The 26,804-nt window shown below is 38.4% G+C and overlaps 1 protein-coding gene across 4 annotated transcripts in view; it reads right to left on the reverse strand.

The window, feature by feature from the left end:
- Nucleotides 1–26,804, reverse strand: part of fancc (FA complementation group C) — an 83,713-nt gene that overhangs the window by 12,474 nt on the left and 44,435 nt on the right. For all 4 annotated transcript variants that reach the window (XM_003216508.4, XM_008103220.3, XM_062972079.1 and 1 more), the window contains 6 exons: nt 26,090–26,209; nt 24,045–24,106; nt 22,678–22,839; nt 19,657–19,813; nt 9,590–9,642; nt 7,076–7,175 (listed from right to left, as the gene is read on the reverse strand). In XM_003216508.4, the coding sequence (XP_003216556.1) occupies nt 7,076–7,175; nt 9,590–9,642; nt 19,657–19,813; nt 22,678–22,839; nt 24,045–24,106; nt 26,090–26,209 (654 nt within the window). The remainder of the gene's footprint in view (nt 1–7,075; nt 7,176–9,589; nt 9,643–19,656; nt 19,814–22,677; nt 22,840–24,044; nt 24,107–26,089; nt 26,210–26,804) is intronic.

Below are 26,804 nucleotides of genomic sequence, written 5' to 3' on the forward strand. Positions count from 1 at the left end.
CTAATAATGGATTATTTGAAATGAGATCAAGCAGCAATTCAGACAAGTTTGCAAATTTATTTATTTATTATTTATTACATGCATTTATACCCCGCCCTTCTCCCCGAGGGGACTCAGAGCGGCTTACAGAAAGATAATGAAAGATATTATTGAGAATGGGGAAAACCATTCTGCAGAAGCTCTTGTATGTTTGGTGGATGGCAAATAACAAAATGGCATATAAGGTCCAACTTCAAAAGGAATAGCGATGCACAATGGCACAATCTCATTCTGTAGCATTTATAGGCCAGGCACACAATCAAACATAGGATGGCCACGTGAAAGAGAAATGGGCTGCCATCTGGTTTAATAGCTGTGCAAAGGACTGAAATTCAAGAGCTGCAACTTACAATGCAAGCTTCAACTGCTGAAATTCCCAAGTATTAAAAGGTGCAGGAGCCCTGTCCCCTTTTTCATGTGACCATCTTAACAAGATATGATATAGGGCTGTCATAAAGAGGAGAAAAATATGTTGCTTCCTGTTATAATACTAGGAGAATCAGGGCATACACCCCTCCCATGAAATCGGTATAAAAATATTTTTTATTACAACTCCTCAAATTTTCTGGCTGGCACAGCCAACAGCCAGCCAAAAATGCTGGGTGATTCTGGGAGTTGTGGTCTAAAAAGTAACATTTCCAACACAGGTCTTTGTAAATTCAATATTTAACCAAACTAAAGAATAGTGAGAAGAATACTGTCATACTTCGTTCTTTATGGGGAGAAAAGACCACACAGCTTTTACTGGCATAGTTTTTCTAGTTTTTCAAATAAAGTATTTCCAGCACAACTCAGCCCAATACCATTTCAGACATGATTAATTTCATGTGAGAAGTCTGCCAAATATTGCTCTGGCCTCCTTACATGATCTGAGGATTATAAATTCCTAACAAAACCCATCTGCACTGGCATTTTCCTCAGAGGCAGCATGTAGTTCAACAGCCTGATGATTGCTGATTCTCCATTTCTGTCAATGACCTATCAGTTTTCAGGCAACCAGAGGGATCCTGTTCTGAAATGTTGGTTTGTTTGTAAAATATAGTCTCACTACAGAATGAAGACTGTTGCGGAATACATTTAATTTGTATCCAAGGCTAAGCCAAATGTTCACAGACTATTAGCAAACATAGATGATAGAAGTTTGGGAAACCAAGAGGCTGTGTTCATTGTATGAAAAGGTAAATCAGAACCCAGACCTGAATCCAAAGAACTCTGTTGTAAATGGAAAACAAAGCATTCCAAACAGTCATAAAACATTCAACCCTGTCATTACAGATTTCCAATCAGGGATTGCTAGTCTGAGGAAAATGAAATGAAAAAGGTCTGGTGACTAAAGTCTTATATCAGGCCAGATCCTCCAGTATCTCTGGCTTTCACTTCCTGTGTGTGAAAAAGTCAGGCAGTTAACATGAGAAATTCCCATTTTATAACTCTGTGGTAAATTCAAGAAAGTAATGCACATTTACCACCCATTGAAGCTTTTTCTTTATGCTGATGGGATTAGTGTTTTATTGTGAAAGGTATGGGAGAAATTGAGATTCCGGAAACAAGGAAAACAGGGACTTTTCAATATCTTTTGCAGCCTGAGATGAACCACCTAATGATGACCACCCTGAGATCCAATACATAGTACCCAAAGCTGGCCAGCTTATAAGTCTGTACATTAGAAGAAAGGCAAGGTAAAATAAACACTTCAGCAGAAAGACCTCTCTCAGCTACTTTGTCCCACTAATAATAGTATTTCTAACAATACTTTGTCAATATGAAAAAAAAATGTTGCCTTAAAACATAAGAGAGTGGCAGAGTGATCTGAGAGTTGGAGTCGGACCCTGAGAGCTGTGTCCTAGTCCTTGCTCATCCATGGAAATCCACAGGGTCACTCTCACTCTCAGCCTCAGAGGAAGGCAACGGCATATCTCCTTTGATTAAAACCTTCCAAGAAACCCTAGGATATGCTTGCCTTAAGTTAAAGCTGATTTTAAGGTACATAACATAGCTTTTGTAAAAGTCACTGCCTCATATGCCCCAAGCCATCCTCATTTTATCCTTCTGTCTTGGTTTAGAATATGAATGTCATATAGCAAAGAAACAGTGGGATAATAGTCTGGGGAAAGCCCAGATGCACAGATCAAAAAAGGTAAAAAATAACAGGTGGAAAATGCTCAGGTACATGGAAGAAGGAAGAACTGGAGTTAAAGCAGGGAAGGGAAACAGGTAAAATAGGGATGGCTGTAGTGATGTGAGAGATGAGGGCCTTGCCTGATTCAGAAAACTGCATTGGATAGACTGCATCACCTCTAATTTCTTAGATACAGTGTTTTTTATGGACAAGCAGAGAGAAGAGTGATATATGGCATATTTTCTGTATCTCAAAAACTAGAATTGATAGGGGAAAACTGGTGCCATTTTTTGAATCAACAGATCAAATATACCCAGAAACATTTGAGGCACCAAAATGTGTGTTGGCTAGTGCTATTTCTTAGTCAATTGGTTTCTTAGAGGACTTCTAAACACTCAAGTAACCTTTTAATTTACTGCAACACTGGACATTTAGGGACTAAAGGAATATTGCACTGAAAAGAAAACTCTTATTGGGCGGGGGGGGGGGGGGATGCTGTCATACACACCCTCTATAGCTACACCTCTGAGCAGGAAAATCCTAAATTCACAAAGAATCGAAAAATACAGAAAAATTGAGATTTGGAAAAGAGATGGATGAGCAAAAAAAAGCTCAAATTAAAAACACAGAAAACATGAAAGGTATTTGTCTGCATAGGGACACCCAATTTACATACCAATTCAATATCTAGAGACACTCAGTCAACTTGAGGGCTTTGTTTTGCACAATTCAGCAATTTCTCTGGGACCGGAAGAAATGTTTGGATTCTGGGGCACTTGAAAAGGAGGAGTCTTACAGAGTTTAGGCATGCTTTGAGAAGAGGGTGAAAAAAGATATACTTCTTTTGCATTGTGTAACTTATTTTGCCAGGGCAAATCACAAAAAATCAAAAACACATTGCCATAGCAAAAGTATCCCAGAAAGAAGCTGAACTATCTCAATTACTGAATTCCACTACATAGGACAAAGCTGTAGCATGTATTTGACTAGCTTTAGGCTCTCTTACTCTTCAAGGAATTTTGATTCCAGAAGCTTGCACCTCAGATCTAAGCTTCTCTCATATTTCTTTGGCCAAGTGAAGTAAAGTTCCATAAAGGGAGGGTTCCTGGTTGGGAGGAAAAAGGGAGAGAGGGAAAGAAAAACATCCCAGACTTTATAATCCAGGCTTTCATAGAGCTCTTCCACAGAACCTTATATCCCAGAATATCAAGGCAGTCCCAAATGATCTGACTGTGGACTCAGAAAACCCAGTTCAAAGCAGATATTGTGGGATTTTCTGCCTTGATATTCTGGGATATAGGGCTGTGTGGAAGAGCTCATAGGCAGTTCACAGAAAAAGGCAATTAAACACACTTTTAAATGGGACGGGTAATCCAGGAACCAGCTGGATCCTGCCAAAAGATTGCAGCAAAATCAGGGTCATTGGAGGGTTTGAAATGTGTATATGTGCCTTCAAGTTGCCTATCAACTTATGTCAACTCCTGGTCCCTTCCTACAGCACTTAATATTAATTGGTTGTCTCTCATTCAAGGACTAACCGAGGCTGGCCATGATTAACTTCCAAGATCAGACAGGATTCGGTGATTTTAGGGTATTTAAGCCAAGACTTTTAAATACCACAGAGCAAAAATGATACCTTGTGAGATAATATTTTTCCTCTTTTCCTCTCTGCAAACACATACTGTCACACAAACCACACATTTTTAAAGTATCTAAATTATAAGGCAAAAATGGAACAAGGAATGGATTTTGCCTGCTGTTACTGCCCTTTCCTAGAAAGCCAGGAAATAAACTATAGAGTCCATTGGCTTCAGGGCACAGAAAGTTTATCACCCTCGCCTTTGGATCTTCAGTTCCAGGAGGGATGCCATGGGAATGCAAAAGAAAAGTTTTTTTATTGGAAGCAAATGGAGGATAGTGATTGCTTCTGCCATCCTGCTGCCCTGCCAGCCTCTCTATCTTTCATGGAGCTTTGAAGTATGTGCACTAAACATACATGATGCTCAGAAGCTTTCAGAGAGAGCCAATTCAGAACCCTTGATTAAATAAATATAACACACTCAAAGCCTAAGTCTATGAAGTCATTCTATTACACAGAGTGACCACATAAGTATTTCTATTCCTGTTGTACAAACTGGGCTCCCCCCCTCCCTCCACAAAATGCGGCTGGGAACTTTGCTATGTGGTGCCTGAATAAAAGTCCAGACAGACTATTCCTGGTTTGCAGAACACCTGAGTATTCTGCAGTCTCCATTAACAACACAGAGTTGGTGGCGCTCAAAAGGTATATACACAATGAAATGACGGCAGGCATTCCAGCCAGCCCGCATTCCAAACCAACACCCAAGTTCTTTGTTCATAACAGTGGAGACAAAAGCATATACAAATAAAATACTGGAGACTTCGTTAATATTTTAAAAACAGCTTAACAACAGAGCGTGTAAATAACTTCTACAACATAGTTGGCTCAAAGCTATATGAAGGGTGTGCGATCTCAGCTTAAGTCCTCTACCCAATCACCCCCGCCACCCTCAGGCTGCAAAATGTGTTGCTGGCATGTAAACAGAGCAATATGGAAATTAACAGGCATGGCATCTGTACATATTAACTTAGACTGTTCCAATTTCATACCCTAAATCATGTCCTTGAAATTAAATAAGAGATTTAATCACAATGCTAATTAGAGTCAATTATAACACCGATTCCAAAAGTAAGAGCTATCGTTTCACTAACCAGTAGTCCCCTACCCTACTCACTGAGCTACCTGGAAAAAAAATTGTGAAAGCTTCAGTGTGCTCCCACTATTGAAAACATCTGAAATGCTACAATTTCGGTTTTCATTTCCCAAAATTCCCACCGTATAGCCAGCAAAAAGGGAACATCTTCCAGTTCTGACAAGAAGCAGTACACCAGACATAGACCAGGTGTGTGTGTGTGTGTTGAAAGAGAGAAAGAGCCATGATGATATAGTAGTTTAAAGTGTATAGAACTACGAACTAAGGGTCTGATTCCTCGCTTGGCCATGGAAACCTACCTTGAGTGAGTTACGTACTCTCAGACCTAGAAAACTCTGTGATAGGGTCACTTTAGTGGCACCAAAAGTAAGAAAAGACTTGATGACACACAAGAGCTGTTTGGCAGTGGAATATGCTGCCTCAGTCTGTGGTGGAGTCTCTTTCTCTGGAGGTTTTTAAGCAGAGGCTGAATGGTCATCAGCAAGAGTGTTCTGATTGTGTTTTCTTTTATGGCAGGGAGTTGGGCTTGATGGCACATGTGGTCTCTTCCAACTTTATGATTATATGATTCTAATAAGTGTGTGTGTACATAATGCAATTCCTTTATCCATGGATTCAATATCTGTGATTTCACTTACCCACACTCCAAAACACATTCCTCCTTGAAAGTGTTTGTAGGCCTCTCTAGACCTTCTAGTGCATTTCTATGGCATGCTTCTCACACTAGTCATAACATAGGGTTCCCTATTATCAACAGTTTCAGGTATGGGGATCTTAGAATACATGGGAGCCATATTGTATATTGTATATATGTAAAAACTAGTAGGAAGAATCAGATGCTATAAGACATGAGGACCCTTACAACTAAAAGCATAGTCAATGAATTCCAATGTAGTTTTTCCATGTACAAGTTCATGGCAGGGAAGCGATATTCAAACTCTGGGACCATTATTTTTAAAGATCTGAGGAGCAGAATGAATATACAATTCACAGTTCACTTTTCGCAGATTAGCTGTTTTGCGGTTTTTCAGTAAACTCTAAAAGAATATTATAAATCATTAAAAAAATACAATTTACAGCCTAAAGAAGGGAGGAAGGAGAAGCTGAAGGGAGATAAAATGAGCCCAAGTGGCAACAGGAAGAGAGGGAGGCGATTTATCAACACACAATTGGTTGATAAAGGCTTAAAATAGTGTATAACTACTAAAATAATATATAAATATTAAAATAGTGTCCCTACTTCACGGATTTTCACTTATTGCGGGTGGTTCTGAAACGTAACCCCCGCGATAAGTGAGGGAACACTAAATGTAAATGTGTGATTTTTCTCCAGATGAATGACTTGTAAGAATGCTAAAGTATAAAGATATACCATGGATACTAAAGTTAGGATTATCTGTGCCTTCATATTTTTAGTTTCTATGTATGATTGTGAAAGTTGAACAGTGAAGAAAGCTGGTCAGAAAAATATCACTCATTTGAAATGTGGTACTGAAGAAGATTTCTATGGATACTGTGGACTGTTGAAAAGACAAGTAAATGGGTCCTAGAGCAAATTAATCCTGAACTCCCCCTAGAAGCCAAAATGAACAAACTGAGACTGTTGCACTTTAGCTGTATCACGAGAAGACATGACTCACTAGAAAAGACAAAAAAACTTGATAAGGTAGGGGACAGTAGAAAATAGAGGAAAGATGCATTCCAGATGGACAAATTCAATCAAAGAAGTCACAACCCTGAGCCTGCAAGATCTGAGCATGGCTGACAAGGTGACTTGGTTATCTCCCATTCACAGGATCACCATAAATCCAAGTCAACTTGACAGCAGTTGATATCAACAACGATGCCTATACAGGCACAACTGAAGCTACTGTACTGCTTCTTTAACACTAAAACAAATTTGATGTGGTAGTGGATAGAATAGACTAAACAGATTACAATGATCATTTTCTAGATTGAAAAAAGCTTCATTAGCTTTGTACATACTTTCACTTGACACCTTTTAAGATGTTCACGTTTATGCTGGCATTCATTTATTGCAGCAGAAAGATATTTTTCAGCTCTCACTCTCATATATATATATGAGAGAGAGAGAGCCGAATATCTTTTTGATGCAGTAAATGTATAGGCTTTCTGAAGCACCTCATTTGAAAAAAGAAAAGAAAAATGGAACTTTACTAACCTGCTTGTTATTCTCATGGTAAGCTTGAACAAAGCACTGTGTAAACACCTGCATTACAGTCATTACTTCTGGTGCTCCATCAGTTTCCAGCAGTGCATTCCTGAGCAATGAAAAGTTTAATTATGACAGGTCAGATTATGAGCGTGCCAATCACACAACCATTAATTGAGTGAATGGGGAGAAAAACACCCACAAATTGGAGCATTTTCCTCATGCCTTGAGCTGAGGCCTTAACTCATCCAGCTATTATGCCAAGTTGGGAAATAGAGAAAACACTCACTTTGCTTTTCCTTTTCTTCTGAATAAGAATACCTTTCTACACTATCCTTGTTGTTATAACAAATCCCATCTCAATCTTACATCAACATTATTTTTGGCAATGGCAAACCCTCCAGCTACAACTGTAAACACAATACCTGGTTATTAACATACTTAAGTTTCTTGGAATCAAATTCTCACACAGACACGTGACATGTAATTAACTCAACTTTGAGGAAAGAATGGTGAGAGGAGAAAGTGGGAAATTTGACGGGCTTCTCTGTTGTATTCCCTAGGAGCAGAATGTATTTGGGTAGATCCACAGATGTTTCACAAATTGTTGGGCAATTCATGGTCTCCATATGACTTCATTTTCCCCTAATCCTATTTTTCCCAATATTTCAACATTTTCTGGTTTAGCTACCATAGTAGTACTATATACAACAAGAGCATTAGTACTATGTATTTATGGCACAATCAGTTACTTTGTTGGGCTACCCAGTCAATATGGTCAAGGACATGCTATTTAGGAGATTCTGAAGATTACAGTATATTGTCTATATTCAAGATATTTCAAAATTAGAGTCATTATTTTTATCTATAAACTTTCTGTCATTTATCCATGACTTTCAAATTCTACAGATTAAAGTGCTTTCCAGGAGAAAATGAATTTTAAAGCACCCTTTCCTCAATCTGTAAATCAGCCCCCCTATTATAAAGATTATGATTTTTTAAATATTTAAAACAGATACAACCAAGCTGTTCACTACCAGTATTTTATCTGTGTAAATTCGGGATATATATTTTTAAAATAATGTCTTAAAAATAAATCCGACATGAGAAATGAGTCTGTGAAAGAAAGCAAAAAAAGGTTTGTAGCCACCATGTGGTAAGTGATGGGCACTGCTTAAAATTTATTAATATTACAACATACACTAATTATCAATGTCCTAGCAAAACACACTGGATTTTCATTACTCTTCACAACTTTCAGAGATACAACAGCATTTGCAGTTGTTTAGCATTTTTTATTATATGTAATTTTATTAAAAATTAAAACCCAAAAATTTACAACATTGAAAGAACTAAAATGAAACTACCATCATTAGTTTCTGCAATAGTTATAATATTATAATAAGTAGGCTATTTTTTCTGCAAGAAGGAAAGATTAGCACAAAAAAATATTCTGAAGGTGCTGACAGACTATTATCCTTGTTCATTTTACATATGGGAGCAGAGCTGCTGATCAAAAGGATCAGTAACTATAATGTGAAGTTCTATTTTAATAAACCATTAATTTAAAATAGGCATGTAATATTTTAAATCAGGGGTCCTCAAATGTTTTAAGCAGATGGCTTACAATCCCTAAAACTGTTGGGGGGGGGGGGGGGGTCGGTATACAGTTTGAAAAAAACATGAACAAATTCCTATGCACCCTGCACATACTGTATCTTATTTGTAGTGCAAAAAAAAACAACCCACAAAAGAACAATACAATATTTAAAACGAAGAAAATTTTTAACCAATACAAACTTACCAGTATTTCAATGGGAAGTGTGGGCCTGCTTTTATAGGTTGAGATAGTCAAGTTAACTGGGATTGTTGTTGTTGTGTGCCTTCAATTCATTTTAGAGTTAGGGTGACCCTAAATCTAAAGTTTAGGGCAGGGGCCGGAAAAATGACTTTGGAGGGCTGCATTTGTCCCATAGGCCTTAGTTTGGGACCCCTGTTTTATATGAAACATTAAATGACTATGTATTTCAATCCTAATTTCAACATCAGTAATTTTTTTCAAGAATTTGAAAGAGCCAGCTGATAAAGAACATGGGAGTCACTTTCACAAGAGACACTGGTATTAAGGCACTAAAGACACTAAACTGATCATGATGGCTCTTAAAGGGCCTGAATCTAGCACCTTTTGTTATTCAATGCAAATATTTATTGTAAACAAAAACGGATTTGGAAATTTTGGGGCATTTAGAGGCTGGGCAATTATACCTCAATGTTATAAAATATGCATGCTGTGTATGTTCCTTGAAGACAGACAGTTTTTTCCCACCATTACACACTAAATACTTTGTATTAAGTTTTGTCAACAGTAGGGGTTAACAATGAATATGGTTCTGTGAATCCCATTCTTAACATGAAGAAATTAATAATAATTAAAGCAATCATGCCACAAGATAGATCCCCACATTTAAAAGACAGAAAAATATATAAATAAAACCCTTGTCCATGAATTGAAAGCAACCGTACTTCAAAATTTCATCAGCTGTTCTGAAGATAGCTGGATGACACGCAGCTCGGTCCTGTTGAAAAGAACACGGGAACAAAAAGGTTTAGTTCAGCTGAAACTAATATCAAACTCTTAAAGATACAAAATAGATAATAAAACCACTTTATGTTATTCTTGGTGCTGCCTTAGCTCAGATGCTAACAGGTGCCACTTTTCTTCTAAAATTGAGCTATTTAAAAGGAAAGTGTCAGGCTGACAGTGACATGAAGCAAACATGATTAATAATTAGTTCAAGTAAAAAAGCAAAATATTTCATGTCATGCATAAATGCACAAAAATTCTTACATAAATTAGAATTTTCACTGATTTAGACCAACTCACATAAAAGGCATTGAGGACAAAACATGACCTATCCAGTGCCCTTCTCGCACTGGACAGGGATTTTCTTCATTATGTTTTCCTGATTGCACGGAGGCTTCTCCAGTTGGCCCTTTACATTTGTGGTTCTGATTTTTTGCAGGTGTGATTATTCATGGATTTGATTAAAATGTTTTCTCTAAGAATCTCTAGGTCCTCCAGCATGACTCTGTGGTCAATCTCCAACTAAAGTTGTCCACAGATTTTCTCTGGAGAAAGAAAAAAGATTTACCTGAGATGTATTCTCTCAGGTAAAAAGGGTTTTTTTTTTTTTCATTCACAGTTGTTCACTTTCATGGAGGTCCTGTGCCCCTAATCGAACAAATGTAGAGGGCTGGCTGTACTTACGTTCACGCTAACAGCCTCAAAGTACTTTGTCCCATATACACATCTATTCTGTTCTACTCAGGTACAATGCTGCTGGGATAGCCTTATAAGATCACCATCACTATTGAGAAAGTTATCCTACTTTTCTCCCAAAGAATTACTACACAATGTTTATTATATGGAAGGACTTCAGTTATAGACCTTGCATTGTGGGCTAGACTTTTGGATGATAGCTAGGCATGGTTACAAAGAACAGTGGCATTGGCACTTTGCACGACAGTCTGCTGAACCTCCAGTTTTCAGAGTGGAAAAGTCAAGTTCTTATTATCACCCAACAGCTGTTCCATTAGGGAGACAACCTGTTCCCACAGAAACTGTTGATATTCTACCCTCCCTGCCCCCCCCCCCATACATGTCTGATAATTTGCTATTCTGAGGAAGAATACAGAGTTGCTATGGAATGTTTTGCAGGCCATGCGTCAATCTTACACCCCCTCCTTGTCAGCCACTCTTGGAAGATCCAAACTGTGTCACTTTGGCAATAACTGAATTTTGCTACATGATTAAAGAGCATAAATAGGCTTGAAGATGGTCTGAGGGGGTCTCTCTGAATGCTTCAACTGGTGCTCCATGACCAAAGATGGGTGTGAGCTGATTGCCACTAAAGCTATATGAAGTAACTTCTTCCAGGCTTCCAGGGCCAAAATCTCAAGGGCCCCTTCCCACTGATGGGAATCTTTAAGACCAGAAGCTCTGTCATGTTTTATTTGCCATGTAAAGGTCTATCAAAATGGGCATAATCAACTGCATGATCCTCATCCAGGCAGAGAAGACAACACATCTGACTGTCCAAAGGTGTGCCCCACAATCTAAAGCAGAGCTTTCCAACCTGTGTTGTGACACACTAGTGTGTTGGTTGCAATCTATAGGTATGTCATGCGAACATATCAAGAAACCTCTGACTCCATGTAAAATAACCAATAAATTATATATTTTTTAAAATACAAATGAAAGATTTTCATGATAAATATTATATCCCCATACATTTGTTATTATTATTTATGTATGTGTCAATATATCTTATAAAGGGTTGGTTTAATCTCCAGTTTGCTAGTAAAACTAAATTGCCATGTCACAAAATGATGCATGTCTAAAAAGAGTGGCACCAACATGAAAAGGTTGGAAAGCTCTAATCTAAACACTTCTTGAGGAAAGTTCAAGACCATAAGCCTTCAAGGGGAGATGACAAATCTGATGAAATGGCAGAATGCCATAATAACAAGTCTTTTAAGCGATCCTACCACAAAGGTGAACAAAAAGGTTTTGGCAGGAAGGCATGGCTTACATGTGTGCAGGAGAGGGCTCTAGAATCCCTCCAAAACACAGCACTAGAGGCTTCCAAACATCTTTACACACACAAAATGATCCATATATGTGAGTCACAGAGACCACAAAGAGGAGTAATTGCTGATCAACGTCAACATTTCACCAAGATGCTAACTGTTACCATACACAAAGAAACCTGATCTTGCTTGTTGCTAAGTATATTTTCTTGTAAAGATATAACTGGAAAATAAATGTTCTAATATTATTGTTTTTTTAAAAAAATATATTAGCTTTAGGTTGAAAAGATGGGTTAGTGCACTTCCAAAAAGACTTTACAGATACATGCACCAACTTGGAGCGCTGAGAGAAGAGAAATGCTTCAGCTAGCCTTCATGTTTTTATTTATTTCGTGTCAAAAGCATTGGTACAGCAAATACATTTCAAATAATGGAAATAAAATAGAAAAGAAAAGAAATCACAAGCAACTAAATAGTTTTGGACCAAAAGCGGGCAACAGCAACCGCATTGTCTGTAGCTTTAAACAACTCCTCCTCCATACATGAGGCAGGGCATTGTGGGCAAGCATACATATGCTGAGTTGTTTGTTCAGCTCCACAGTCACACAAGGTGGAGGATTCCTCCAGGTAGTGCCACCTTGCCAAGTTGTCTTTTGATCTGCCCACTCCACTTCCTTCACGTTAAAAAATACTATTGCATGTACTCAAAACATAAGGTAAAAACCATGTAGAAAAGCAAGCTTCACGGTGAATAATGTATAAGTTAGGAGCTATGCTGGATACCTTTTGCAACATTCCCATAGAATGTAAAGGGAGAGATGAGAAGAGACTAAAATTACTCTTAATATCTTCTAATATTTCCTAAGATGTCACTATCATATCAAAAGGATTAAATGGCACCTCATTTTCATGCTGCATTCCCCAAATTTCAGCCATATACGTAGTTGCTTTTAAGTTGCTATATTAAATGTGTGCCATCTAGTGTTCATGCGTATTCAAGGCTGACAGTATCTTACATATTTATGGACACCAACATACAACTTGTTGCAGACTGTGGTCTGCAAATTCCTATGATTTTAAAGAGAATAGGCTGGATACAGGTAAAATGACAGTGGGGAAGAAGGGACAGTGGTGATCTCATAGAGTATTTGTTCAAAACAGCAATCTTGTTCGATGTATTCATTTTCATATAATGATACAAGGGAGAGGGAGTCATAGAATTACTACAGAGTTGGAAGAGTCCACTAGGGCCATCTAGTCCAACCCTTTGCTATGCAGAAACAGACAACAAAGCACTCCTGACAGATGGCCATCCAGTCTCTGCTTAAAAACCTCCAGGGAAGGAGGCTCCACCATGCTCTGAGGCAGCATATTCCACTGCCAAACGGCTCTCACTGTCAGGAGGTTTTTCTTAATAGTGGCGTGCATTCGGGTAAAATCTTGTCCCGTTTCGTTTCCAGCTTTCGTTGTGGGGCCCGATCATTTTTTTGGAAAGCCTCCCGAAATTGGGAGGTGTAACAAAAAAAAAAAAATCCCACTAAGGGAGCGACCTTTATTTCAAGATCCCAGCCACTGCTAACAATAAACACACAAGCGTGTGCATGCGCACATGTGAGGCAATGAGGCGCTGAGGGGAGAGTGATGCATGAATCCACATAGACTATGTGAATTACAGTTCAAACTAGAAGACACTCTCCTTGTCTCCGTGTCTTACAGGATTTTAATTACAAATTGTCAGTATATGTCTCCTCAACATACACATAGCCCAAACCTGTGGCCAATACGCAGCTTCCAATTTTCCTCAGAAAGGCCACTCCGATATACAGTGTTCCCTCACTACTTCGTGGTTCACTTTTCGCTCCCTCGCTATTTCGCGGGTTTTTAATTAATATGAATGTACACATTTATCACAGTATTTTCGCTGTTTCATGGGTTTTTGCGGTGTGCAAAGGGTTTTGGAAGGGGGGGGGGGAAGGAGAAATAAAGGGAGGGGGGAGGGTAGGGAAGGGTTGGAAATAAAAAGGGTTAGCTTCCATTCTTCTTCTCTGCCGGTGTACTGTTAAAGTACAAACTGCATTGTAGTAAGTGGTATGTGGTTTGCTCTCCTCCACACATAGAATAAATATAGTGTCCCTACTTTGCAGATTTTCACTTATTGAGGGTGGTCCTGGAACATAACCCCCGCGATAAGTGAGGGAACACTGTATATGCTATCCGATTCTCAGGTTTCTAACTTTTTTCCTGTGACTTGACACACGACTGCAAAAGAAATGTTTGTTTGTGACTTCTCTGGCACATAAAGTGTATCTTGTTACAAAGTTCTTTCCTTCAGTTCCACTTTCATATAATAGATATTGTCTTTCACTCTTTAACATCAATAAATCAGCTGAAACTTTGTCTCAAAAGATTCTCTTTTTACCTCAGCTTTACCGACTGAGAACCTGGACTTAAACCAGTCCTTTTATACTTCAATACAACATTGAAAGCTACACACTTAAACACATATCATCTTCCTTCTAGCTCATCAGACTAGAGAATGAGCTAACTTTTAAAATGTTCCCTCCTTTTCCATTCCAGCTTGCTCTGCCCTTTTCTTACTAGCCTCTCAGAATGGATACATTTCTACAGCAGTAGCCACGTTACAATGGTGACACAATAATCAATCAGAAGTAGCTAACTCCTGCCTACCTTTGCCATATAACCAACATTAAATAATATAGACAAAAATCCCCATTATATTAAGGTTTTCCATTACAGGAATGTTGTTTCTTGTTGTTTTGTTTTGGGGCCCGAAAATCGGCCCATTATGGGGAGGGGAGCTTTCCACCCACTGGCTCCCCTTCCTAAGGTGCTTCTTCTCTTCCTCCTCCTCTCTCCCTTGGGCCCGCAATGCCTCACATTCACTCACGGCAGTCATGGCCGGGCAGCCCCACATCCAGACCTCAGCAAGCAAGCAGGAAGGAACCACCGCCCCTCCCTCCTTTCAACTTGGAGAGTGTGGTGGGCAGTGTGGCATGTGTGTGTGGTGAGGTGTGTGACTATACAGGCGCTCAGCTGCAGGCAGGCACTGAGAAGTGCACGCAAGCTTTCCAGGTCCGCCTGCACGCCCCACGCCACACACACTCTCTCCCTGGAAAGAGAGAGTGTGTGTGGCGAAGCGCAGGAATGCCTCAAGAGCACATGCGCGCCTCTCAGTGCCTGCCTGCAGCCAAGTGCCGGCACAGTTACACACCCTCACACACATGCCTGGAAACGAAGGAGGGGAGGTTGTTCCTTCCGCCCTGATACAGAGGTCCGGATGTGGGCTGCTTGGCCGCGATTCCCATGAGTGAATGCGAGGCATTGTGGGAGTGAGGGAGGGAGGGAGGGTGGAGGAGAAAGAGAAGAAGTGAGTGCACATGAAATTTTAGCTCCACATGAAAACAGACTTTCGTGTCGAGCTGAGTTTCGTGTGAGGAGGGGCTTCCTATTTCGTGCTTCCGAATAAATGGAAGACACGAAAGACATGGAAGAAACCATAAAAACAAATTTCGCACACATGTCTATTTCCTAATGCTTAGGTGGAATCTCGTATCCTGTAGTTACCTGGGCTGGTTAGGTGACTTTCAACTCGCCGAGTTTGAACTTTCAAACTAAACTACCTCAGAGTGTTCTGAGCTTTAAATACAATTTTGAGGATTTGAATAGGAGGGAAAGAGGATACAGATAGGGCAAAGAAATAATATTCTTTCTTTTTTTATAATAAATTTTATTAAGGGTCAAATATTATCTCTTTTACATAAAAGTGGGGGAACATTCTACGTATAGGAAAGTGGGAAAGTAGAGGACTAGGAAAAAAGAAAGAAAAAAGAAAAAAAGTGTCCTTCCATTCTTCTTCATGGTGGTCACATTTTTTCTCTCCTCTTCCATTTATCTAGTATAATTTATCTTTCTATAACCTATAGCAGTAGTGGTTTATTATGTCTTATTTGATTTTAAATTAGGCAAAGAAATAATCTTCATGGCCCTGTAAATTTTTAGTTTGCAGGTTCTATAAGATCAGATTCATTTTCAAACCTGAATCTCGTAATTTAGGGAATAAATCACATTTTTACTTAGCAACAGATTGACATCACGTGGCTCCTTTTTCAATTTCTGTCTCGTATTTCAGTGTGTCAGTTCCATTGTTTAGATTCTATTAGAGGAATTTAAGCTTAGTCTCAAGCACTCAAACACTCAAAGTTTTCAACTTTGAATGTTATGTTAACTGTTTACATGTTCAGAGGGCTCTTAACAGAAGACAGAAAATCTCTTCAGTAATACACAGCATTAATGGAATCTTGATCAAAGGCAGCCCACAAGGAATCTGGCAAAATCAGCACACAGTGAGATGTGACTTTATTTCAATGAGCCTAAGCCTGGCATTTCCCCCTGTTCCTACATCCTACCCTACGTTTTAAACAGTTAAGTGGCACAGACTGAAGTTCATGTTTAAACATATTGCATTATGTATACAGCAAGTGAACCAAAAGTTTTAGTTCCCCTCTCTTCCAGTACCCAGTTGTAAAAGCACAGTTGTTTTCACTTTCAGCTAAACTCTGCTATGAACAATGAGGCTGTGAAAGGAAGAGGGGTCAGATATACTGAATTACTACTATAATGGACGCCAATGATCCCACAACACTACCAGTAGCAACTGTTTCTGAAAATCACTGTGAGACAGAGAAAAAAAAATCTCCTTCCATTTCCCTGTTCCACTATCAAAGTATGTGTTTTTTCACATAGTGGCATTAGCAAGATATTGAAGGAGGGTTGAAAAAACAGGAGTTGGGTTACAGGAGCATTTCTATAGTAAAGAATGCAAAATTTGACCTGGAAAGGAGTAGGGCTATACTGGAGCCAAACCACTATAGCTATGTTGTATGCTTGTCTACAACAGGCACGCGGTTCCCTCTAGTACCCGTGACTGAGCATGTACCAATAGGAAAAAGGTAAGAAAGGGGGAAAGCAAATAAACCAGCTTGTTAAAATGGGATAAATCTGCCTGCTTTGACTTCTAAAAACAAATCATAAGAAAAATAGAAGCTGGTGAAAGAAAAACTAATTCTTGGGTGCAATTTGGATGAAGATTTCCAGTGGTCTCTAGAAAAAATGAATCATAGAGTTGGAAGAGACCACATGGGCCATCTACTCCAACCCCCTGCCATGCAGGAAAGAACACTCAATGCACCCTCAACAGATGGCCATCCAGCCTCTGTTTAAACACAACTACTTAATTAACATATTGTGACACAGTGCACTGCTGTGTCACCAGATGCATATCTATTCTGCCTCGAGAAGTCTGATCCGACCATGGTGGTCCATGCCTTAGTTACCTCTAGACTGGATTATTGCAATGCGCTTTACGTGGGGCTGCCTTTGAAGACGGCCCGGAAATTACAATTAGTACAACGCTCAGCAGCCAGGCTTCTAACTGGAGAGAATTACAGGGCACGTTCAACGTCTCTGTTTAAGGAGCTCCATTGGCTGCCGTTTATTTTCCGGGCCCAATTCAAGGTGCAGGTTATCACCTACAAAGCCCTAAACGGTTTGGGACCCACCTACCTTAGAGACCGCATCTCCCCCTATGAACCTGTACATTCTCTTCGCTCGTTGGGGGAGGCCAACCTCTCGCTTCCACCACCCTTGAAGTCGCGGTTGGTGGGGACGAGAGAGAGGGCCTTCTCCGTCATGGCCCCCCGGTTTTGGAACTCGCTCCCCAGGGAGATCAGGCAGGCCCCTACCCTCATCTCCTTCCGGAAGAGCCTAAAAACCTGGCTCTTCCAAAAGGCCTTCGATGATTAATTGTTGTAGGTTCGATTTATCTGCCCATTCAACAATAGCTCCATCGTTGATGCTTTGCCATTATTACATTGCACTTTATTGACTATTTTAGCTGTGAAACTACCTCTCCCCATTTTGAAATATTCTGCACTTTGGTCCAGATCCGTGTATTAGTCTCCTGTTTTTAACATTTTATGCTGTATTTTGATTTTTATGACTGTTTTATTGATGCTGATGTTTTATTGTTGGGATATTTGTTTTATTGTCTTGTTACTGTTATTATATTGTTGTGTCGGGCAAGGCCCCATGTAAGCCGCCCCGAGTCCCTTCGGGGAGCTGGGGCAGGGTATAAAAATAAAGTTATTATATTATTATTCTATATTTCCCTATTCAAGTGTCTTTGGGCAAGATGACAACACCAGAGAGATTTCTGTGTGCTGTTTTAGCATCTTTTGTTGACAGGAATGTTGTCATCAGAAACAAGACATTACCCCCTTTATCCACTTTTCTAGAGTTTATCACAAGTGATGTTTCATGCATTCACACAATGTTGCATATATCCCAACAAAATAGGCAAGAGCATTCTTGATTAGTATTTCTTACTTCTCATATGTGCTTATGCTCAAGCTAGCAAGTCCTGAACTTAGGGGACAGACAGAAGAACTTCATTCTATGTCAGTCTTTTGGACATCAAAGAAGCCAAGATCAAGGTCTCAAACATTTTTGTTCAGCTAAAATCAAAAGCTGTGGCTATGAGTGACCAGGGCTTTCAATTCTTCATGATATTATATAAACATTTCTGCGATGTTGAGAGCTGCACAAGTGTTACTGTACAGAAGAAAACACAGAAGACCAGGGGATTTTTCACAATATTTCTGAATTAGGCATTGGTACAAGTGTGTTTGAAAGCTTGTTGACAAAAGCTAAAACATAGTCTCACACTCCCACAAGCAGTTTACACAAGCCATTCATGCAACTCTTTGGTAAGGTGAATAATATACCATTCCATATTAGGGGCACAGTTTTAACCATCTGGAAATAGAAAGAGTGTTACCAACTTCTGAAAGGCAAAATAATATTTATAGAGGTCATTTCACTATATGCAACCACTATAACACTTATCTTTTGTTTTTATACTTCCTAGTAACCATAGAATTTCCATTACCAATTTCATTTTTTTCCCTAGGGATGGAAACATAAGTAACAGCACACCATATAAACTAGAAGTTACTAGACCATCACACCTTAATTTCATTTGGAGCCCTAATACAACTGTGTTGGATATTGTATTTCTTGCATAATAAAGCACAGCACTCTCTAACTAACAAAGCTAGACTTGAAAGGTTGCTGCTTTGTATACTGCTCAGTGTTATATCTGCTGTACTGTACTAAGTCACTCAGGCAAACTCCTGATGATGTTCAAGTCATTTCCATACCATCAATTATTGTCCTGGCTACCTTTTTGACATTACATTATTTTAGCCTAAATTATAGGGTTATCTCTTGACCTTTTCTTTGATTGTGAAAACACAAGGGCCTTCTGGATATAAAACACAACCTCAAATGACTTCTTATAAAACTGAACTCTACAGACTCTGTTTTCTCTCATAACAGTTTCATTGCTGGTTCACCAGTTTTTGTAGGACTCTGTAAGATCATTGTAAACATCAGATAAAAAGCACTTGGAACTAGGGAAATCTCACAATTGGCTAGTAAACTGATGTAATCTTTCTTAATGCCAAAGCAGGGGACATCAGGGAAAGGACATTACAATGGTTATTAACTAAGATGAGTTAGGAGGGAAGAAGTTATCAGCTTTAGACCCTGAGAGTTAGTATTTTTTTTTAAAAAATATGTTCTTCACTAATGCAAATTTCACAAACTAGATTTTGTTCATATATTAAATGTATATCTTGCTACAGAACAATTGTTTATTGGTAGTAGCCTATGGCTGGAATCTGGTAGGCTTGTAATTACCATTCAGTAATTGATTCACTAGTCCCATTGAATCCATTTATAAATGGCAATTCAACATACAGATAAATCCCACTGATTCAGTGGGCCTGTTCTAATAAGGAAGAACAAGACTTAGGTCCATGTGGGCCAGTATCCGTTTGCTCCTAAATGTATACATCTTCTCTATATGTGAGGAATGGCAAAATTATATCAGTTTAATAATGTATATGTATCAAACTTACCAGTAAGGAATCTTTTATCAGGCATGCCATTTCTTGTACTGAACATGGCTGACTAGAGATTAAATTTCCAAGAGTCTGAAGCACTGCTTTTTCCAGACTAGGAAGATGACGAAGCCATAATTGCACTACAGCAGATTCAGATAATGAAATCTTTTTTCTAGATTAAAGAAAGGAATATGTAAAATGTCAGAGCTTACTGGCAAATATATTTATTTCTGGAGTACAATGAACAATGGAAAGAACCTTCAAAATAAATCACATTTATTTATTTATTTATTCACTTACATCATTTATACACCGCCTTCCTCCCCTAGGGAACGCAAAGCGGTTTACAACATAATATATGAGCAATGAACATAATGTTAAAAATGATAAACCCATAGCATTTAAAGCATCCCAAGTAAAAACAGATTAAAACATCACAAGTAAAAACAGTTAAAATCACAGAATCCGAAAGTGTCAATCCAATGTCAGTTCTCCATTTCACGTATTGTTCAGTGTCTTTAATTGCTGTTGTGGCTTGGTCCCACAATCAGGTTTTTAGTTTATTCCTAAAGACCATGAGGGAGGGTGCAGATCTGATGTCACTGGGGAGGCAGTTCCACAGCCTGAGGGCCACAACTGAGAAGGCCCTGTCTCTCGTCCCCGTCAATCACGCCTGCAAAGGAGGTGGGATCGACAGCAGGGCCTCCCCAGATGATCTTAGATTCTGGGCAGGCTCATAGGGGGAGATACGTTCGGACAGATAAGATGGGCCAGAACTGTTTAGGGCTTTATAGGCCAAAGCCAGCACTTTGAATTGTGCTTTTGATTTCACCCTTACACTCGGTGCTGTCATGGTTGATATTCCTTTCAAATCAAGTCACTCCTGACACAAAATACCCCCTCCCCCTCACATCTCCTACTAAAAGGCCACAAAAGTCACCCTGGCCTGTATGGCCATTTCGTGCTTTGTGGTGAGCAAGAAAGGTCTGGCTATGTTCCTGTTGCTGTATATGAAATGACAACATCAGTGCTGAGATTTCATCATGTAACAGTCATCACAGCGTAATAGCCGCACCCTTTTTTGGCCTCCCAAATCAGTATTTTTTTATTTCCTTGCATATTTGTTGCAACCTTGATTCATCACCCCAATGTACTGTTAGTAGACAATCTGCATAGAGTGTAGTCACTCAACAGAGGAAGGCAGTTTCCCTGCTGTAAACAGTCTAGGTAGCACAAAGAAGACTCCAGGCTTCCCTCTTCAGGTGACTTGCTGCACTGTACAAGCAACAAGCCCGCTCTTCTTTTAGCTACAGTGCTTCACTTGGATGAATCCAGAAGCACTAGATTGAAGAGAGAGTGACAATACCGGCTTCACTTCAACCCAGTGTTTTTAGACTTAGCTGAGTAAAGCGCCGTAGCTGAATGGAGAACAGCTGTGTGGATATGAAAAACAGCTTCGCTTGCGCATCCACTCCCTTTCAGCTATAGCAATTCACTCGCCCGTGTGCCCACTCCTCTTTCAGCAAGTGGGTGAAGTGTCATAGCTGAAAGGGGAGCCCACTGTGTGCGCAAAACTGTTGTGTGTATAGTGCAGAAAGACACATGAAGGAAACTTGGAGTCTTTCCCACACTAGCTAGATTGTTTACAATAAGGAAGCTAAGTTCCTCTGTTAACTACATTCAATGTAGATCGTCTGCCAGCAGTACAATTTTTTTCATCATGTAATAGTCACATACCCCCTTTTTCAGTAAAAAAGGCATTTGAAATGTGATTGCTACATGATAAATACTGTATATGAGTCAGTGTAACATAGGTCTGCATCAAGATATTTATGCTATTCTGAGAGGATATTAGATTTTATGAATTATTTTTTGTTTCATTTGTCTACTGCATTCCTCCCAGAACTGGACTCAAGATGGCTTCCAAAACAATTAAGAATTCACAATAATACTCTAAAAACAATTCAAAGATAAAACAGCATAAACATTTTTCAAAACAGATACAAGATTAGAAAGAATAAAATAACCCTATAAAAAGATTCCCTGCCTAAATGTTAAAAGCCTACTTGAACAGGAATGTTTTGCCTGCCAGTGAAAGGAAACCAGAGGCCTAGAGTTCCAGACAGTGGGAGCAGCCATTGAGAAGGTTCTCTTTCATGCCTCACAAAGAAAGCTTGTGATGGTGGTGGGACTGAGATAAAGCATTTCCCTGTAAATCTCAAGGTTTTGGCAAATTGATATAGTGGTTTTTCAGATAGTCCTGACCTAAATCATATAAGGTTTTGTAGGCTATGACCATCACTTTAAATTGTGCCCAGAAATAAACTTGGAGCCAGCGTAGCTGTTTAAACAACTGAGTTATACAGTCCACATATCTAAACACAGTTGGCATTTTGGCCAGCGCATTCTGTACAGTTTCCAAAGGCAGCCTCAGACAGAGTGTGTTACAGTAGTCCAAATAGGATCACACGCAACATAATTTACAATTTTCTGACTTTACTTGTTTAACAGTGAGTCTTTGGCATTTGTTGGGCTTTGGTTCCAGAACCACCTGTGTATACCAAAATCCATGGATACTCAACTCCCATTATGCAATGGTATGGCCAAGGTATGCCCAACACATCAGCACAGTGCTCAGTGTGCAGCAAAATCAAGGTTTAATTTGGGATTTTTTTGCACAAATATTTTTGAGACATGGTTGGTTGAATCCATGAATGCAGAATCTGTGGGTACAGAGGGCTAACTGTATGTATATAATTTATCAGCACAGGACAAAAAAAAAACCCCCAGAAAGCAGTACACTTTGGATCAAGTATTAATAAGCAAACCTTTTTACCTGAGAATACTAAATCAAAAATACTTATTTAAAAGGGTACAAGGAAAGTTATCCCATAGAATTAATTTATCACTGTATCATATATTTTGTTGTAGTTGATACCTGAAGCATGAAAAATTAATTTCAGTAGACAGTCAACTTCCTAATTTAACATCCATTTTAAGGGAAGGGAAACACTCAATATTGTATAGGTTACTTACTGTAACAAGGCCTTGTTCACAGCTTCTAAAAATGTAGAATGGAGGACTTCTTGTGATCCACCATCATGGTAACTAAGAAGAGCTTCAACTAATGGTATGACATCAGGCAAAGTTATGAGAGGCATGCAGAGGAGGGATATAGATGTTATTCGAGAAGAAATACTGGAGAAAGAAATAAAATCTTGTTTGGTTAACAGACAATATTTTAGTTTTTCTACATAAATGTGTTCATTAAAATACACTTCTGCAAAGAACTAAAACACATCTATTTGCAATCTATATTTATAGCAAACACAGAACAGACTTCAGTTATACTAGCAGTAGAGATGTGGCACATGCTACAATACATTCAATAAATAAATGCATAAATAAATAAATTGTTACACATTAATACAGTGCTGGATCATTGAAAAAAGAAGAGCTTATCTCTTAAAGCACAAAATTCCATGATATACCTATACATTGCATAGACAGATGCAGACACTGGCAGTTTTAGATTTATTTATTATGTTTAGTCCCTGCCTAAAATCTCCATTATGAGAGTACATATTTAATAGTCTATCAGCTTTCTGATATTTTGGAGTCTTTTTAAGAACAATAGATAATTTACCTGCAGGAAAATTAATATGATACTAATATGATACTAAATTATACTATGTCTAAATTATGAGTTCCAGAGGACCGTAATTCAAATTGGTTTGAGAGTGGGAAAATTTTATTTCAACCACTGTAGGATGTGGTGCCAAAAGCCAAAAGCCATCAGTGGCTATGGAGAATGGGGACTGAGTTCAGGAGATGCAGGAACTTAACTATAGAAAGAGCACCTGACTACTAAAGGTCCTGTGATTTATTTGAATTAACTTCAAGCACCTGAATTCTATTCCTTACAGAGTTGACAAGAAGAGCAAACTGTACCTTGATTCTGATTCAGCAATGGACTAAGACAATCCTATTACTGGAATGGAACTATGACATTATAAACAAGTAGCTCTGCTGAAACATGGAAGAGGGAAAAGAATCAGGGTTTAATTGGCTTGTACCACTTATAGTTCCCCTTTTAGTGGAGTAATTAATCAGCATTGGATTTTACTCTGAAATTTAAAGGAGGTATCTAAGTACTCAACCTATTTTGCAGTAAGAGTTAAGAACTCAGACTAGATCGTTTAAAGTTCTGACTAAAACCTGGAACAAGATTATACCCACTGACTGAAAGCCACCAGCAACCACAGACTGATCCATGCCTTTTTAATTTCAATTAATTAGATATTGCCTGAATTTGAAAATATTAAGCATTTTTCTATCCAAGAACAAAGATCTCCTAAAAAATCTGCAAAGAACTATTAAAATTATAAGCTAATAATACCTACCTCTGTTGACTTTTGAATTGATTAAATTGGTTTCTGAGTTCTGTCACCAAAGATAAGACTACCTGTTAAATAAAGTCAATATCATATTACCAATGGAAAAATAGTTCAGTAAAAATTGTTGTTATTGTTGCATTTATTTATACTCTGCTTTATCTCTCCCGAGGGGGACTCAAAGATCCCTATTGGATCTGCAGTTCTGAGTGGACTTAATAACCCATATCTCTACTGTAACCTATATACTAAACAAAGAACTGGGAGTAATCTCCCTTAATTGATTTGAGATCAAAAAAGGATCCAGTTCAAGAGATGTAAAGTCTTCTAAATTTCTTAAGTCTCTAAATCAGTCAAAAGTCTGAATTTGTCAGAGAAAGTTTAATCAAACATTTAATAAACTTTAATCAAAGGTTAAGTAGGAACAACTAAATATGTTTTGATTGTGATACATTACGTATCAGGGGAAATAATTTATCCTGCTAAGAATTATTGGCAACTTTAGCATATTTCATGGAAATTCTCTTTTCACTTACTGACATTTTCAAAAAAGGTACCTACAGTAGAGTCTCACTAATCCAAGCCTCACTTATCCAACCCTCTGGATAATCCAAGCCATTTTTGTAGTCAATGTTTTCAATATATCATGATATTTTGGTGCTAAATTCGTAAATACAGTAATTACAACATAACATTACTGTGTATTGAACTACTTTTTCTGTCAGATTTGTTGTAAAACATGATGTTTTGGTGCTTAACTTGTAAAATCATAACCTAATTTGATGTTTAATAGGCTTTTCCTTAATCTCTCCTTATTATCCAAGATATTCGCTTATCCAAGCTTCTGCCGGCCCATTTAGCTTGGATAAGTGAGACTCTACTGTATATGGATGTTTAGTTAATATATACCTATTGGAGTGCAGTGATATTTTTAAAACCCTTCAATTCATCAGAAGGCAAAGCATTCCTTTCCAGATGTCACTGGACTGTCGTTTTGACAATGTCTCACCGCTGACTCACTTAGCTAGGGCTGATGGAAGTGGAATAACAGCAAAATCAAGATTTCTGGACTTCTCCTACCTCTACTTTAATTAACTATTCTAATTTCATCATTAAGAATCCTTCTCTCATACTTTCACTATAACTATTAACATATGCTCCATAAACTCAAGCAAGATGATTTTGAATAGTCATCTAATTCAGCTTTATGTGAACAAAAGCTTTTGATCATTGTTTATGCAAGATATATATATATATATTTTCAAGCAAGAAAATATATATGATATATTTCAACAAATGGTGCCTGCTGAAAATCTTACCCCTGCTTTTAGTTCAGTGAGGGGCAAAAAGGATATGGAAATCAAACAGGGCTTGGCCTCTGCTTTTATGCTGCATTCAAAAGCATTGAAGCAAATGCCCTTGAGGGACTGAGTTCAATCCAATCTCCTGCCCAATTTAAGAGAGATGGAATCTAAGGTGACTGCGCTTTCATGGCATCCTGGGAGTTGAATCAAGTGTTTCACAGAAGAAGCAAGTTTAAAAAATTAAAAGTTCCTTTTATATGCTCTTCCTATTAGCAGGAAAGGTAAGAGAAGTTTTAAGCTCCCTACTCACTGTTCCTACATTCATTAGAAGGGGAGAACTACTTCTATGTATCTTTGGCAAGGCAGCACTTTTCCAGACTAACTTTGGTTAGCCAACTTTCTTCCTTTATTGCGTGACTGAACAACCACATCCTCACTTTGCTCAGGATACTAGTATAACATAATATGAATATGAGGTTCAGAATGCTACTGAAGGCAGCTCAAGGATATTGACAATTCACACTTAAAGTCCAGTCTTCAGTAACGCATTTCAAACATTTGAAATCCAGACTGAGGGCCATGAAGATGTCAAAAAGAGGCATTCTGATAAGTGAGTTCCAATGCACACTGCAAAGTCAGTAAGAAGGTGAAGAGGTCTTTGCCAGAAAAGCCGTTGGCAACTGGGCAAGCATATATGTTGGATGATGATATATTTTGTAATCTTTATAGCCAACATTCAAATGTACTCACATTTTCAAGGAGTTTAGAATTGTAATCTGCAGAAGTGAAGCCAAGAGTAGAAATAAAGCTGTTCAAATCAGTGTTGTGACTCCCCAGTCCAGAAATTGACAACAGATGGCACAATGAGCTCTTGATGAAAAATCAACAAAAGAGTGGGGAAACTGGTTAAAATGTACGCAACGTCAAATAATTTACATTACTTTCAAATAAAGCAATAAAAAGCTGTATCTACAAAAGATTACATATAATTTGAGTGAGGCTCTATGTTTTCACAAAACAAAATCCAACAAGAGTCCTAAACTACGCAACCTACAGAGATGCTAATCCTTAAGTGAACCACACAGCAACCAGGACAAGATGTATGTGTTGTAGAAACCCATAATACATGCAGAGACATAGAAAGAGGGTGAGAATATCATACATAAGAAAGGACAAGAGGGGAAAAAGCAATTTTTTTTGCATCTGTTTTCTTTTTTGTAAAGAACTATGCAAATTTCCAAAAAAAGTATGGATCCCAACATCTAGCTGTACTCTGGTTTGCAAGCTTATTCTGGAATGCAAACTGTTCTCTCTGAACAATCTTTTGTATAGCCTTATAGATAATAGAGTAGTATGTATCTATATCTAATATGATATATGTTCACTAATTAATTGAAGTTGATTGGCACAACTGATCAAAAATTCTTTAAATTTGCCATTTTGGTATACAGTATAGTAAATTATA

The sequence above is a fragment of the Anolis carolinensis genome, chromosome 2 (genome assembly GCF_035594765.1).
Source record: "Anolis carolinensis isolate JA03-04 chromosome 2, rAnoCar3.1.pri, whole genome shotgun sequence".
NCBI lineage: Eukaryota > Metazoa > Chordata > Lepidosauria > Squamata > Dactyloidae > Anolis > Anolis carolinensis.